Raw genomic sequence first — 16,912 nt, forward strand, 5'->3', positions numbered from 1 at the left:
AGTCTTATCTAATTGGATCCATTGGGATTTTAAAAGGTAGTTGAACTAAAAATAAAGTCTTTTTTTCCTGGCGATCAAAATTAACTTACCAAAAAAAGAGGCTAAGAAAAGATTTTGCATTTAGACTTTCTTTAGATTATATTGTACAGAGCTATTGAACAACTTACTAAATTGCCTTTTAATATATTCAGATGATCTTATGTCTTCTCTTCATATCCAGGTCTCTAACTTTTAAAATACACAATATGAAAAATTATATTTCTCTTAAGTATTGTTTCAAAAGTTCTCTACCTTGAGACCTGGCTATACTGCCACATTTTAGAAGTAGATCAAAAATGTCTTTAAAGAGTTACATACAATGGTATTATTTGGTGCTCGTATATATGTTAAACTATATATATTTATTAATCTAGATTTTTCATCTTAGAAGTGGTATTGAATGAATGGACTGCAACAGTGTAGATGACTCTCACAAATATTATACTGAGTGAAAGAAGCCAGGCACAAAAAGAGTTCACTGTGTGATTTCATTCATATGAAGTTCAAAACCTAAAATCAGTTTGGAAGTCAGGATAGTACTTATCATTGGAGGGGTGGGTAGTGACTGAAAGCGTACACAAAGTGGGGCTTCTGGTATGTGGATAATCTGTTTCTTGATCTGGGTGCTGGTTACACAATTATGTTCACTTTGAGAAATATTTCAAAGTATACGCGTATGATTTTTGTACTTTTTTATGTCTATGTTGTATTTCAGAAATGTTTCAAAAATCATATTGTCTGAGCTGGCTTTGCTAAGATTGCTTTTTTATTTTTCTTTGAAGGTGCTAATGTGAATAGGGCTACAGCCAATAATGATCATACAGTAGTGTCACTGGCATGTGCAGGAGGTCACCTGGCAGTGGTGGAGCTACTCTTGGCTCATGGGGCTGACCCTACTCATCGTCTCAAGGTATTCTACTTCAAAATAAGGAAATTATATATCATTATTAAAATATATTTCAGATATTTTAGTGCTTAATATTATTAATATTCATTACTGTTTAAGTTTTGATTTTATATGAGCTAAGAAACTAAATTTGTTTAGTAATCATATTATTAAAAGAAACTGACAATTAATTACAATATCAATTTTTCTCAGGATGGCTCAACAATGCTCATTGAAGCTGCAAAAGGTGGTCATACTAATGTTGTTTCTTATCTTTTGGATTATCCAAACAATGTTCTGTCAGTTCCTACCACAGATGTGTCTCAGCTTACCCCACCTTCTCAAGATCAATCTCAGGTAATATAAAATAGAATTTAAACTTATAAATATTCTTCAAATTGGAAATTTTGTTTAAAATTAGTCTTAGATAAAATAGGCTTATTTCTCTTTTAAAATTTGAATAAATCTTGTCCTAAATTCTTTTGAGATTTTCTTGAAAAGTACATGGAAATTTTTTAATTGTCTTTATTTACTGAAAATAGTGTTTGGTTTAAAAAAAAAAAATGCACACTTAATACCATATAAGCATTCCAAGTTGTCCTTTTATTCAGCTAGGTCTTTAGAGTTGTTAACCAAGAGAAAGCTTTTCCCTTAGTACCTCCCAAGACTGTTAATTATCCTGGTTGTTTTTATTCAGTTGTTAAGTCATGTCCAACTCTTTGCGACCCCATGAGCTGTAGCATGCCAGACTCCTCTGTCTTCCACAAACTCCTGGAGTTTGCTCAAACTTATGTGCATTGAGTTGGTGACACTATCTAACCATCGTATCCTGGGCCACCTGCTTCTCCTTTTGCCTTCACTCTTTCCTAGCATCAGGATCTTTTCCAGTGAGTTGGCTCTTCACATCAGGTGGCCAAAGTCTTTTTTGGCTTCAGCAGAAGTCCTTCCAATGAATATTCAAGGTTGATTTCCTTTAAGATTGACTGGTTTGATCTCCTTGTAGTCCAAAGGACTCTTAAGAGATATACTGGAAATACCTTTTCTAGAGATATTCTAAAGATAGCTACTCTTATCAACCAGGAAAGTGTGAGTGATATATGCACCAAAAATTCATTAATTTTTAAAACTACCTAAAAATACAGAGAGTATGTAGAGAGTATAATAAGTATACAAAGTTCAGTGATGTCTTAAGTTCTTTTCTACAACAATATCCTGAGAACTGCTAAAATACACTAATTTGGGAAATGTGTTGGATTTTTTTCTTTTGACCCTATAGAATTTGAACAAGGGTAAATTGGTCAGTTGATCATGTTACTTTTATTCCTAGCTATAATTAAAACCAGCAAGGCTGTCTCCTTAACAAGAGAGTGATATTAATTCCATTTAGCTTAAATCATGGACTATGTGTAGATTGCCTGAATTTGCCCTATCAGTATTCTCAGAAATTATTGCTTGGTAAACAATGCTGCTGCTCCTTCTTTTTCATCTTCCTTTCCCTCTTATTCTTTTAAAGAAACAAAAAAGTTAATTTGGTGGTATATGAAGAAAATCTAAAATAAGATCTCTGTTTCATTGGGTGGTATATGAAGAAAATCTAAAACAAGATCTCTGTTTCATGTATGGACCTTTGTTTTATTCTTTGGTCTGAGATCATTTTTTTCTGAGTTGATTTTTTAGGTTCCACGTGTGCCAATGCATACACTTGCCATGGTTGTACCTCCTCAGGAACCTGACAGAACTTTACAGGAGAACTCTCCTGCTGTTTTAGGAGTACAAAAAGGTTAGTTCTTGAATTATTTTCTTTAAAATGGGCATTTTTATCACCTAATGTATGAATTCATAAAGATACTTTCATGGTACACAGTTACTGTATATCTAGAATTGAGGTAGGTAATTCTGACAAATGCTAATCATCTTGTATACCATTTAAAATAGGAAAGACAGAAGTACTAGGAAAATGATTTATTAAAATGGTAACATACTTCCAGGTGTAGTTTTCATCTGGCAATGCCAAAAATAAGCATATACCAAGTACTTCATTTTATTAAAGTAGCAAAAATGTATCAGGCATTCATTTTTCATTTCACAATGCTTTAGCTAAATAATACTATAATATGAGGAATGAAAATATGTGTTTGCTGTCAGTCAAGTCCTAGTATCATTGATGCAATTCAGTGAATGTCAATTTAAGAATTATATTTAGTTTCTTTCATGAAATCCATTTCACTGAATGGATTAACATCTGTCAGTATGTGAACATAGACAAATAACTATTAAAAAGTATATGAAAAACAGTCAAATGGAATATTGAAGAGGATACACTGTTTAAAGGACTCAAGTTTATGAGCTCTGTTTTTTTTCTGCTATATTTTCATTTGTAGATATAAAGTACCTTCACTTGATAATCATGTATGGTTGTCATATCTGAGTTCTCTGAAATAAATAGGTAGTATGTAAAGTATTAAAAACTACTACAGATAAAACCAACTTATAAGCATATTTCATCCATTATATGACAAGTTCTAGATGTTTGAAATCATAATCAAGTGTGTAAGTAGGTTTCAGTATCTTTAATACAACTTTTTTAAAAAATATAGCTTTAAGTAAAGTTGGTAAGGCGACTGTACAGCACCAAACAGAAACTTCTTTCAAATTTAATGTCAGTTTTAGTAATTTAGAGTATTGAGTGCCTTTACCAAGGATTACTTCATTTCTAAACTATTAATTTCAAAAATAACCTGCAGTCTCTCCAACTTAAGCTAATTCTAGCAGTTTTCCATTGGCTACCGAGCTATTCTAACTTCAGAAAATGAAGACTGCTATTTTTAGTCTTAAGAAATAAAAAGCAAATTAAGCATGTACTTGTTAAGAATCTGAGGATCCTAACCAGCTAATAGACTTTAGTAAAGTATTTGAACCTAAAAGCCTCAGTTTTTGTTGTTTTTTTGTTTGACTATATCCTATAGAAGACTGTAGTAACTTTGAGTAGGGAAATTCAGTACTACGTAAGAAATAATTGAAAAAATATTTATTGACACAGAGCCACAGAATAACCAAGAAATGAGCTAGGAAGGACACAGTATGTACAGAAAGGAAGTAAGGCATTTTAAATTTAGATCTACTATGTAAGTCAACTGAAATGTTTGGGTCATGATTTCTAAGTTGATACTTAAGTGAGTAATTGTATTTTTGCTTACTGAAATATCTTCTTATACTAATATCTACTTATTTTCTTCACTTTGATGTTTTATTACTTACTGAATAGTATTAAACTGAACCTACCTTTTACGGAATCTTTCATTTTACTAAATTATTAGGGCAGGAAAAATTAACACTTGTATCTAGACACTTGGCACTTGCTGTTGCCAGATACCAAGCGGTGTTGCCAACCCCAACATTTATTTTTGCAGGATGAAGGTGTAATAATGCGTTGTGTTTGAGTGCATCATAGAATATTATATGATTATAAATTAGGAAAAATAAATTGATGATGTAAAAGTACACCTGTGTGGATAGAAAAAGCTATCTTAAATTATTAAAGATATATTATTTTCTCCTTAATTTTTCTTCCTAAAATTTCTCACTTATGTCTCTGGAGAAGTTCCTTTGAGTGTTGAATTTGCTGTTTGATCCTTTTGTTTTTGTTTTTTCTAAGTCCATAGATATATGCATTGCATATGTAGCTAGGGATGGAGAGAGGATTCTTATTCTCTAGGACTCTTTTCCTCTTAGCAATCATCTTTTCAAGTTTATAACATTTTACTCCTATCTGAAGTCTTTATGCATATTTGCATCCTTTTAAAATATATTCATGCCCATAAGTCTTACCCAGGTGTTTTTTTATATATTCTACTCAAACATTCTTCTTTCATGTGCACCATTCGTCCAGGCTCCATCCATCTTGACTATAGTCTCCTGGTTTAGGCAACTAATTTCACTTATCCATTGTTAGTTGTCAAAGATTTGAGATCCTAGCTGACATTGATAGAGGCCTCAGAAATACCTTTATAAAAAAAGAAATGAAGCTGGGTAAGAGTGATATGCTCAGTTTCATAGCATTGTTTAGCTTTGTCATCTATAGTTATGAGTACACTTGGGAAAGGATATATAAGTAATATCAAACCTTTGTCTTTCCATATTTAATTTTTTAATAAATTTATTTATTTATTTTTGGCTGCACTGGAGGAGTCTTCATTGCTGCACATGGGTTTCTTTAGCTGTGGTGAATGGGGGCTACTCTAGTTGCGGCGTGCAGGCTTCTCATTGCAGTACTTTCTCTTGTGATACACAGGCTTAGTTGCCCAAATAGGAATCAACATGTTCCCTGCATTGACAGGCAAATTCTTAATCACTGGACCATCAGGGAACATTGGTTCCCAGGGACCACCACCACCCAAATTTAATTTTGTAAAGAAATTTGTTGACTGAAGCCACTTCTTGCATGTAATTTATTTGTAGTAACTGATTCTACTGAGATCCTAAATTGTGAGTCTGATGATTCTATGTAGTTGTATAGCTTAGAACTAACTAATCTATTGCAAAACATTAAAATGATATCAAGATAAAAAATACACTTCTTTTGTGTGCACCTCAGTTCCTCTTGAGGAGTCATTTCTTTTCTCTGAATTCCTGTGGTACTTTATTGGATCTTCCTTCTGTTTATGGTCACTCCTGCACCTTCACTTCCCCTTTGAACTTCAAGTATGGAAGGTTGAGTTAATCATACTTAATTCCTGGACTTTGTCATCATGGTTCCTGTCTTGTTTTACTTTATTCCTTTTTATCCCTCTCTCCACACCCATACTTCCCCTTAGGCAGTCCTTCTAATGTGTTTAATTTGTAGATTTTTTTGTTCTTACAAGTTCTTATAAAATGTTCACTTCTTTATGTATATTTTAATTTACGCAAGTGATATTATGTTGTATGTCCTGCTTGGTTTTTACTTTTTTCATATATTATTTTTTCAACATTATTTTTATTTATTTATATTTTGCTGCACTGGATCTTCTTTACAGTGTTCAGGCTTCTCATTGAGGTGGCTTCTTTTATTGAGGAGCACAGGCTCAAGGTGTGCAGACTTCAGTAGTTGCAACATGTGGGCTTGGTAGTTGTGGTGCATGGACTTAGTTGCCCCACAGCATGTGAGATCTTCCTGGACCAGGGATCGAACTCATGTCCCCTGCTGTAAGGCAGATTCTTAAACACTGGACTACCAGGGAAGCCCAACAGTTTTTAAGATCTATCCATATGTCTACCTCTAGATTGTTTCTACCTGTAGCATAGTGTTTATCCTGTATATCCTGTTTTTCACTTGTCCTTTCTCTCAGTGATGGGTACCCAAATTGTGTCTCATTCCCCACCAACACAGACAATGCTATGGTGAAAATTCTGGTACAGTCCCCTTATGGATCTGTATGAGAATTTCTTTGGGATAAACTCAGGAGCAGAATTGCCTGTCATAGAAAACCATAATGTTTATCTGACAAAGTACTATGAATTCACTCTCTAGAATGCTACAGCAGTTTACACTCCCACCAGCAATTGGTAAGGTTACTATATTTTACACCCCATTGCATTTCCATACCTGCCAATGCTTCAGTTTGTACATTTTTATCTCCCCTTTTAGACTGTAAGCTCTTTGAGGGCAGGGTTTATGTTGCTCGTCTTTGTATGGTCCACTGTGGCTTGCTTGTACTAGCTGTTAAATATTTGTTGAATAAGTTAATAAATGCCAGGATAAGAATATAGATTATTCTGAAGGCAAGAGAAAATTATTAAGAATTTTTAAGCAGAGTAACATTGTGTTTAAACAGGATGTTTAAGAACTTAAGCCGGAGTATTCTAAATTGTAGGGAAAAGATTGAAAACAAATATACATGAAAAGTAAGCATTAGGTTAACATACTGCTTTATATCCCTGAGTTGTTTATTGGAGTAGGTAACATGAAAAGTTCTCAGTTTAATAGCAAAGCATTAAAATTATATAGAAAAAGTATATGTACAGTAAATGAGGTTGAATATTCCTCTGGAAGATTTACTAATAATATTCTGTAGTAGATTTCCATTAGTAATCATGGCAGTATGGATTTACATTTGCCCAAATTTAATAATATCTTTTCACATATAACTGCTTATAGTAAAAGCAGTTGATTTAATCTATTGGCATATAACACAGATACTCTATTTTTGGACACTTGCTTAACCTTGGTGGTTGTAGGTCATTCATTATTTTCCTTTGGCCATTATTTTTCTGTTTCCCAGAGGACTAATTGTTTAGACACAAAAATGATTAATAGAATTAAACTGATTTCTGTAGTAAACCAAATATTTGACAAGTATATAATCTACCTCATTTTCTCACTTCCAATAAAAAATAAAGGCCACATTCCAAGCTCTCTCTGTATCAAAGTTTCCTATTGGAAACATTTTTAATTAACGGAGGAAAAGTGAAAGTTGAGGAAGTAGGATAGAAACCACGCCAAAGAGATAAGATGGTAACTTCACCTATGTTCCTAAATATTTATGAAATCACTCAGTGCTACCAAATGAATAGATTTATTTATTTCTCTCTGACTGTACAAGATGTTTGAGGAAGAAGGAGCTCTTTTATATTCTGACATCTTACGCTGCTACTTTCCTACATACTGAAAACTTTGTTGCTAAAAGGACACTTGTTTAACATTCTCTCCTTTTCCTCCAAATTGAAGGAGTTGCTTCAGCTTCTAGGAATAATTTGTTTTTCACCAACTTGACTTATTCATGATATTATAGCTTTTATTAGTGCTTTGATATGTATCTAGGCAATCGCACACTTCTATGGTTACTGATATTCAGTCATTGGATGTTTGGGGAAGAACTGCCTTTTGTGCATTAATTTCACCATCCTCTGCTTTTCCTGCTGCCTAAATTTAGGGCTTTTCGTCTCAATTTCAGTTAAATACGTTACTCTTTTTAATCTTCTGCTCTTTGTATTTTGTTAACAAGTTAGAGCCATTTCTTTCTGTTACTATTCTCAAAATTCTTGTCTTATTTTGGATCTTACTATTTATATAAGATTTTAAATCTGAGAATGTCCAAAGTGGTCATAATTAATTACCAGTCTTAGTGTTGAACTCTTAACCTAGTTTTCTTAATCTTAAATACAAATTACATAGGAACTATACAAGGGTGTTTTAAAATAATGTTGGAGGAGCTTGCGGAACTTAAGAATTTACTCTGCTGATGTCATTGAATTTGTTACACAACTGAAAATTTCCTTGCTGAGCTTGCAGATTCTGTGGCAGTTAAACTCCTTTTTCCTACCATTAATTGTCATGAGGTACTTTGAACAAGTAAAGCAAACCATGGTTTCCATATAATCTTAAGGAAATAGGTAGAAAATTATCTTACAAGCTAACAGCTTTTGCTCTTTAAGGATAAAATCTCTTCCCACCACTTTGCTCAGATAGAAATATAAAATTGAATATGGGTAATTATCATAGTGATTTTGGAACTGTGATTGTATGACCTTGTTAAAGACAGTATTTAGGGGAAAATCTGTTAGGCTTTTTATGATAACATGTTGCAGTTATTTGAGCTACCTGCAGTTTTGAGTTCTAACAAAGAAGCAGTTAAATCTCTGATTGTTTTGTCCAGTAGTTTTGTCGATCTCTGGCAGTTCAGAGCAATTAAACATCTAAAGGATTATTTTTTTTTCCTTTTGGACCTAGGACTCATTTTGAATGCATTGGATGAGCTAGTTTTTAAAACTCTGAAGTTACATATGTTATTCATATATATTGACCACAATCCTTGAGAATAGACAACTATTTTTCACCTGTTTTTTTTTTAACAACTTTAATATTGCTTAATTTTCATACCATAAAATTCATTTAAATGTACGATCCAATGACTTTTAGTAAAGTTACAGAATTGTGTAATCATCACCTCCATCTGGTTTTGGATCCATCACTCCAAAAAAATCTCTCATGCTTCTTTGTGATCAGCCTGCATTCTCACGACTGTAATCCAGGCAACCACTATTTTCCTTACCTGTCTCTCTAGATTTGTCTTTTCTCTATAGATCTGATATAAATGGGATTGTACAATATATGGTCTTTTGTGCCTGGACTCTTCACTTAGCATAATGTTTTCAAGGTTCATCCATGTTGTAGTATATATCAGTAGTTTGTTCCTTTTTACTGTAGAATAGCCCCAGTTCTTCCTAAATAAGATTAAACCTTAAACTGGCCTCAAAGTGGTTATTATATATTTCTTCCATTTTATGTCCATGTTAGGATTATTGATAATTATTTTGCCTTTGGGGAGTAAGTTTAAGTGTGACTGAAAACCTTCACTTAAATGTATAATTATTTCATTTTTAATGTACACTGCCAATATGAGTACTCCTGTATGGGAAGTCTGATTTTCTCCCAGGTAATGTTCATTGTTTCTCTCATAGATTTTTACGTGAAGTATTTACTTAAACTCAGAATAATTGTCCTTTGTAATATAAGTTTAATACAGTGTTCAGGTAGTGAACTTAAACACTTATGGAAGTATTTGACTTAATTAATGAACAATTTAGAAGGTTATATCTTAATTAATTTCAACCTATATTTTAAAATAATAAAAGAAACATTTTGGTAATTTGAAAAACACTTTTCCCCACTTTGATCTACAAGTTATAATTTCTTGCAGTAATCTGTATGTACACAGTTAATATTGTAAAAAGAAAAATTGGTCAGTTAAGCTAACATTTATGATACCCTCAACATTATTTTGGTTCTGCTTTAGATTTTATGTTCTTTAAAAAGTCCAATTTAATAAGCAGAATTTTGAGATTCTTTCCTCTTTGATTTTCCTTTTCTCCCTACCCCTGTCTTGTTTTCCAAAATCATCCAATCCTAAATATTGCATTTTTTAAATTTAAAAAAGTCACATTTTTTTGAATTGGCAACATCCCTGTTTGTGCTATGTAAAATCGAAGAGTCTGGTCATTAGCTACAACTGGTGTGAATCTTTGAGCGTTCGTCTGCAGCGCTAGTTATATGGGTTTGGGAGGGAGGATGTGGGGGGGGTGGGGGTGGGGAGAGGGTGGGGATTTTTTTTTCTTTCTTCTTCTTTTTATTTTTATTTTTTTTTTTAGCATGGCACATTTTCAAACATTTTTCATGTGCTTAGGTACATCCAAGCAGAAGTCCAGTTCCCTGCAGGTAGCAGATCAGGACGTACTGCCACCTTTTCACCCATACCAGCCTTTGGAGTGCATAGTAGAGGAGACTGAAGGAAAACTGAATGAACTGGGACAAAGAATTAGTGCTATTGAAAAAGCACAGCTTAAATCATTGGAGTTAATTCAAGGTGAACCTCTGAACAAAGATAAGATAGAAGAACTTAAAAAGAACAGAGAAGAGCAAGTCCAGAAGAAGAAGAAAATACTGAAAGAACTGCAGAAAGTGGAAAGGCAGTTGCAGATGAAAACACAGCAGCAATTTACCAAAGAATATCTGGAAACCAAAGGTCAGAAAGACACAGTATCTCTACACCAGCAGTGCTCTCATAGAGGAGTCTTCCCAGAAGGGGAAGGAGATGGTAGTCTCCCAGAGGATCACTTTTCAGAGTTACCTCAGGTTGACACAATCTTATTTAAAGATAATGATGTTGATGATGAGCAACAGTCTCCACCATCGGCAGAACAAATTGATTTTGTCCCAGTCCAGCCTTTATCATCTCCACAGTGTAACTTTTCCAGTGAATTAGGTTCTAATGGGACAAATTCTCTTGAACTTCAGAAAGTATCAGGTAATCATCAGATTATAGGACAGCCTCAGATTGCTATTACTGGACATGATCAGGGGCTGTTAGTGCAAGAACCAGATGGACTAATGGTTGCAACTCCAGCCCAGACGCTTACCGACACTCTTGATGACCTGATAGCAGGTGGGTTAAGAAATATACCTATAATAATTTCTCTTTAATTTTTGTGCTCAACTTCTTTACACAACTTTCCAAAAACACCAACTTGGTATTTTTCCTTAGAACTATGTTTATAAAATCATTTCTTGAGGTGTTTTGGAAGTGACTTTAACTAAACTCAACAGCATTAAAACACAAAAGTGTGCTTTCCCTCTTCTTTTTCATTATTTGCAAAAGCAAAGAAATAAAGTTGTCATGATCCTTTATTTTAGACCTTTGGTATCAAAATCACCCTGTCTCATGTCTTGGGTAGGAGATCTCAAAATAGAATTTCTTTGCAGGCTTTAGAGATAATCATATAAGATTAGACATTTAATTTTCCTATTGGTGATTTTCATATTTGGAAATGAGAACTCTAAATCACATTGCTTTTCTTTATGATTTTATTAGATCAATTTAAACATTCTAATTAAAAGGGATATTCAGAAAAAAACCATAAGCATTCCATATTGTTAAAATATGTGTGATTAGAAGATCTAATGTACATTGAAAGTATTGTCCATTTGATAATGATTTGGAGATTGGGCTTTTTGTAGTAACTGTCTTGATGAAAGCGCACAGACATCACACACACACTCAAACACACACAGAGGTAATCACCAAAGCAAAAAAGAGACCAGCCTTATAAACTTAAAGTATATGTTTCTGTTTATTGTTGTGTGGAAAATTACAACTAGATATGAAATGAGGTGCACAAGTTTACTTTCCCTTTCATTGTCCTTGCAGCAGTGGGAAAACAGTGCAATTAATCATTTACCTTCCTAAAGATGGCTGGTGAATGTATCACCTCCATGAGAGCGCAGTTCAGAAATGCAGCCAGAATGGCTGTTGACAGTGGATGAAGACCAAGAACTAAGATGTAGCTGGAGTGATATTCAAAGGCAGGCCAGTCCTCTGTCTCTTGATTGCAACATTTTTTTTTTCTTTACTGTTGTCTGTTTCTTCTTGTCATATTCTCCTCCCCTCCTCTCATCCCAGTTATGCTTTCCCAGTTTCCTTTCTTCTTCTGTGAGCCTTTAGTCTTCCTAATCTTTACTGAATCTTTTAAATGTGGAATAAAATTACTTAATTCAGGAATTTTATTGGGCATGTGTATGACTTCCAGTGTTTATTGTAAGAGTGCCTTTGAGGCTTCTCTGATATGTAATAGGTATCGCTGTGCAGAGGAGGAATGTCTTAGTTTTCATAAAGAAAATTAAAATGCTAGGAAATGTTTTAAGGAGTTAGATTCTTTATTCTTTAATTTTATTTTTTATATCTTCAGCCCATAGCCACTTCACTCAGATTAACTTTGTGTTATTAGCATTGCAAGTTGTTATAAATATTGAATAACTTTATAGTTCATTTATGGTTCTGATTTCTAATTTGGTTAAAGCAGATATTAGAGTGTAAAGTATGATTAGGATTAATAATAATGAAACTCATGACCTGGAAGGAACATTTTTAAGACTTAGGGTTCTATAAATATCATTATAATCTTCCTAATTAAGTACTCCATTTGCAGTTATGAAACCCATATTACTGATCAGTTTAGTTTGTTGGAACTTAGGACCTGTCCTTTTATTTTTAAAGAATGGAGAAAACATCTCTAAAGGGTACTTGTAGGTGTTAACTTTATGGTAGTATTTAAGGCTATTTCTTGTGGAGGAGGTCAAATTCTGTTTATTCCATGAAGTATTTGTTAAATTGAAGTGACCTTTTATAAAGTTCACATGAAACTTCAAAAAATCAGTTTAGAAAACATCTTTTAATTATATTTAACATTAATCTAAATGAATAAAATTTAATTTCTTTTAGACATTAATGTCTCCTGACACAGTTGGCCCACCATACTGTACAATATTCTTTTGTTAATAAGCTTTAAAGTATAAATCTGTCAATACATTAAAAATTATATGTTGCATAGCTTGTGGGATCTTAGTTCCCTGAACAGGGATCAAACAAACCCTGGCACCCAGCAGTGAAAGTGCAGAGTCCTAACCACTGGCTTGCTAGTGAAGTGAAGTGTTAGTTGCTCAATCATGTCCAACTTGTTGCAACCCCATGGACTGTAGCCTGCCAGGCTCTTCTGTCCAGGGAATTCTCCAGGATTGCCAGGGAATTCCCTAAAAATTATCTTTATTTAAAAGCTTTTCATTTTGTTGAAGCTTATATTTTAAAATATATAACAAAAAGGGTGACTTGCCTCAAAATTTAAAATGTTATTTTATTAAGTCTGAATTTCTCTTAATTTCTTAATTGAAGGTGAAAAAAATTAAATAAGGATGAATTAGGTAAATACCTAGTTCCATGATTATACAATATGTTAATATGTCAGTAAAATTATAGGTTAGGCCAAAGATGTAATTAATTTTACCTATATCAAATCTAGTTATCATGCCTTTATATGAATCATGCCTTATTAATAAAAGAGAATACATCTTAAGATTTTACTTTAGATAATGGCAGTAAGTTTTACTCTTAGAAGGGTTTTTTTATTTTTTGTTTTTCCCAGCACGCCAGGCATGTGGGACCTTAGTTCCCTGACCAGGGATTGAACCCTCACCCCCAGCATTGGAAGGCAGAGTCTTAATTAACCACTGGACCACTGGGGAAGTCCCAGGATTTTTTTTTTTTTTTTAACTGCTGTTCTATCTCAAAATATTTGTCATGAAAGCTAGTTAGTTAGATACATAATTTATTAATGTCATAACTTCACTAGTTGACTGACAGCAGTTTAGTATATAGTCTTAGATGTATCATACTTGATATAGTCCCAACCAGAATATATGTTTACTCTCAGATTGGAAACATGGTTCTTCAGGTCCATTTCTTCCGAAAATAAGTGCTGGGCTTTCGAGGTTATCATAATAGCAAGTGATTCTCAGTTCAGATGTCTAGAATAAAGGTCTAAAAATAAACAGCAATTTAAAGAAATTCAAAATAGCTTTGACCATTGAGCACTTCTAGAAACATCTAGCAAAATTTTCATTCTTAATATATAAAGTTCCTTAGTTAAAAAAAATCAACTAATACCTCTTTATTTACATTTATTGAGCACTTGCCATTTACCAAGCTCAGTGCTAAATGCTTTTATATATGTAATTTCATGAGCTATTTAGTAATACTAAAAAATAAGTCCATTTCCCATCTATTTTTCTGTTGAAAACTGAGGCTAATGGAAATTAAGTTGCTAGTTAAATGTTAAGATTCAAACTCAATTCAGCCAGGTTTAAGAACCTTAGATATAATATGCATGCATTTGATTCAACTGGAAGTTCTGAGTTTATATTTAAGATATTATTTTCTTAGAATTCTAAATTGTATCAAATAACAATTTCCCTTGTTTTTTTTATGTTAAGATATGATTTGTATATAAGGTTTAACACAGTTTTATGACTTTAGAACATTGCTAATGTTGTTGGCATCTTAATAGGCTCTCAACATGTACCAATTCAAAAGTATCTTGCTTCAAGCAATCTGGTGATAGTCAATTTAGGTTTTAGAATGAAGTAATTGGAAAATTATCTTTGAGGGAATTTACAATAAAATATCTTTAAGTAATCATTTCTTCTAGTAGATGTTAATATTTTATTTATAGATTGTTATTTATATGGAAATATTTAATATGGTTACTGTTACCTAAATTGGATTACAGTGATTTAATGTCTTAAGACCTTGCAACATTACTGTCTTCCATATTGCCTACAAAACTGTCTTAAATTTTATAAAGAAGTAAGTAAAGTATCACCCCATTTTAGGATAGTACATAAATTTAATTTGAATTATGTAGTGACTTTCATGATAATGATCTGTTTTGGTCATTTTCAGAGGCATTTTGTTCAGACGTAGGAAGCATTTTAGGATTTTTGAAATTGTTATAGTCCTGGTATAATTTTATCTTAATAAATCCTTTATTCCACATATACTTTTAAAATCTTTGCTATTTTCTAGTTTTATCTTTAGAACTTTTCATATGTAATTTATCCTTTTAATGTCACTTCTGTGGAATGTTTCTGATTGTCATTATTATAAGGAGGAAAAAAATGTTCCTAGGGTACTGCTGTACCAAAATGTACAATCAACGTAGCAACACTTTTTTGATAATAGAGCTGTTAAATGTACAAAAGTATTTTTTAAAAACCAACTCTGTAAAAAAAAGTCTTTTATACCATCACATTCTGACATAGCACTGTAGTCAACTATTTAAATTTTTTTGAATATCTGTTTTTCATAATCACAAAAAGAGATAGCATGAATAAATTTAACAACGATAGAAAAGTAATTCTTTATTAACGTGTTAATGATTATGAGACTGTTGTTAAAATCTTAGTGTTACAAAGGTGCTATATATCAAAGTTTAGTGTCTTGTTTCTGGAACTTTTTTCCAATCTTATCAGCTGTTTTGAGGGGGGCAGCAAAATACTATGTGCTTTTAATTCATTCAGTGACAGATTTTTAAAGCTTTGTTTTCATGCACATTCTTGTAAGGCAAAACAAATGTTTATAATCATTTTTATTTATAACCATACGGCTAAATATTTGTGTATATTTATGTGGTAACAGAAGCTGCAGAAATTCATATGATCAAGATGATTTTATATATATTGGTTGGGAGGAGGGAGGGACAGCTCATGTAGAAACATCCTTAAAATTTGCTATTATTTATAAAGAAGTAGCATACTACACTTAATCTTTCATACTTGTGGTCATACGTATCCTTGATTGGGATTCAGCCATATCAAAATTCTAGAGAGAAAACATTCTCCAACCATTGAAATGCTTACATTTTCCTTTATGACTTATGTGTTTTTGATTGACTTTTAGCATGGGTAAGAGGAAGTTAATTGCCATCACTGAAACTTTGTTGTCTTTTTCTATATTATTGATTATATATTTTTTCTGAGTTTTTTCTTTCTTGAGTGAATTATAATGTTTTATTTTTCAATGCAGTGATTGATAGTAACTGAAGTCCTATAAAATATCTGATAATTACATATATTGGGCACTTACCGTACCAAACACTTGTTAAATGCTTCTTTTATACATTATCTCACAGACAATTCACAATATCCCTCTGAGATGGGTCCTGTTTCCCCCTCCATGGGGCAAACTCTTGTCTTTTATGAAAGAAAAGAAATATGCAGAGCCACAAAGATAAAATTTCATTTAATTCAGTTTCAGACACTAGATTTTGAGGTCCCAAATAAAAGTTCCAGTGTTCATTTTTAAAGCAATTTGATTTCAGACACTGATTCATTTTAGCAAATTTTCAGAGTAAATATTGAATTTTAAAAATACATACTCTCTGTTATTTATGAGAGAGATACTCTGACTTGTTCTTTCCCTTCTTCTACATCTTCTATTTTTCTTCTTCTTTTTTTAAAATTTGCATTATTTTCAGGATATTTTTATCTAATTGCCTTTTATAAACTAAGATTTACAATTCTTTTTTTCAATTGGAAACTATTTTCTTCCTACTGACACTGTAAAAGGCTGCTATTTCTTCTGTATTCACTAAATGCCAGGTACCATGCTCAGTATTCTATTCCCAACAACCTTACAATGGAGGTACTATATTTATCATCCCATTTTACACATAAGGAAATTGAGGTTCTGAGAGTTTAAATTACTTGCCCAAGATCAGAAAGTCATTGGTAGAACTGGGATTCAAACATATGTCCATCTGACTCAAAAGCTTGTGATTTGACTACTACATTGTATTACTGCTATAGAATATTCTGTTTTCTGTGTTTTTTTGTATACAAATGACTTTACTTTTAAGTAGAATTCAGCAATATGAATATTGTTTTTCAGCTGTGAGTAGCAGAGTGCCCACTGGCTCAAACAGCTCTTCTCAAAACGTAGAATGTCTTACACCTGAACCCTGTTCTCAGTCTCCAAGCAATGTGGCTTCTCAGTCTATACCCCCTGTGTATCCTTCAGTTGACATTGATGCACATGTAAGTAGACTGCTTTATTTATATTTATTTTTTGCATATTCCAATTTTCTTTGGAAAGGAAAAGATTCATTGTACATTAATTGTGGAAA

General features: G+C 32.6%; 1 protein-coding gene across 10 annotated transcripts in view; it reads left to right on the forward strand.

The window, feature by feature from the left end:
* Positions 1-16,912, forward strand: part of ANKHD1 (ankyrin repeat and KH domain containing 1) — a 112,585-nt gene that overhangs the window by 64,981 nt on the left and 30,692 nt on the right. For 9 of the 10 annotated variants that reach the window (XM_070793692.1, XM_070793693.1, XM_070793697.1 and 6 more), the window contains 5 exons: positions 822-949; positions 1,139-1,282; positions 2,603-2,705; positions 10,087-10,845; positions 16,678-16,823. In XM_070793692.1, the coding sequence (XP_070649793.1) occupies positions 822-949; positions 1,139-1,282; positions 2,603-2,705; positions 10,087-10,845; positions 16,678-16,823 (1,280 nt within the window). The remainder of the gene's footprint in view (positions 1-821; positions 950-1,138; positions 1,283-2,602; positions 2,706-10,086; positions 10,846-16,677; positions 16,824-16,912) is intronic. The other variant, XM_070793700.1, reaches the window with a different exon arrangement.

Source organism: Bos indicus, chromosome 7 (assembly GCF_029378745.1).
Source record: "Bos indicus isolate NIAB-ARS_2022 breed Sahiwal x Tharparkar chromosome 7, NIAB-ARS_B.indTharparkar_mat_pri_1.0, whole genome shotgun sequence".
Classification (NCBI taxonomy): domain Eukaryota; kingdom Metazoa; phylum Chordata; class Mammalia; order Artiodactyla; family Bovidae; genus Bos; species Bos indicus.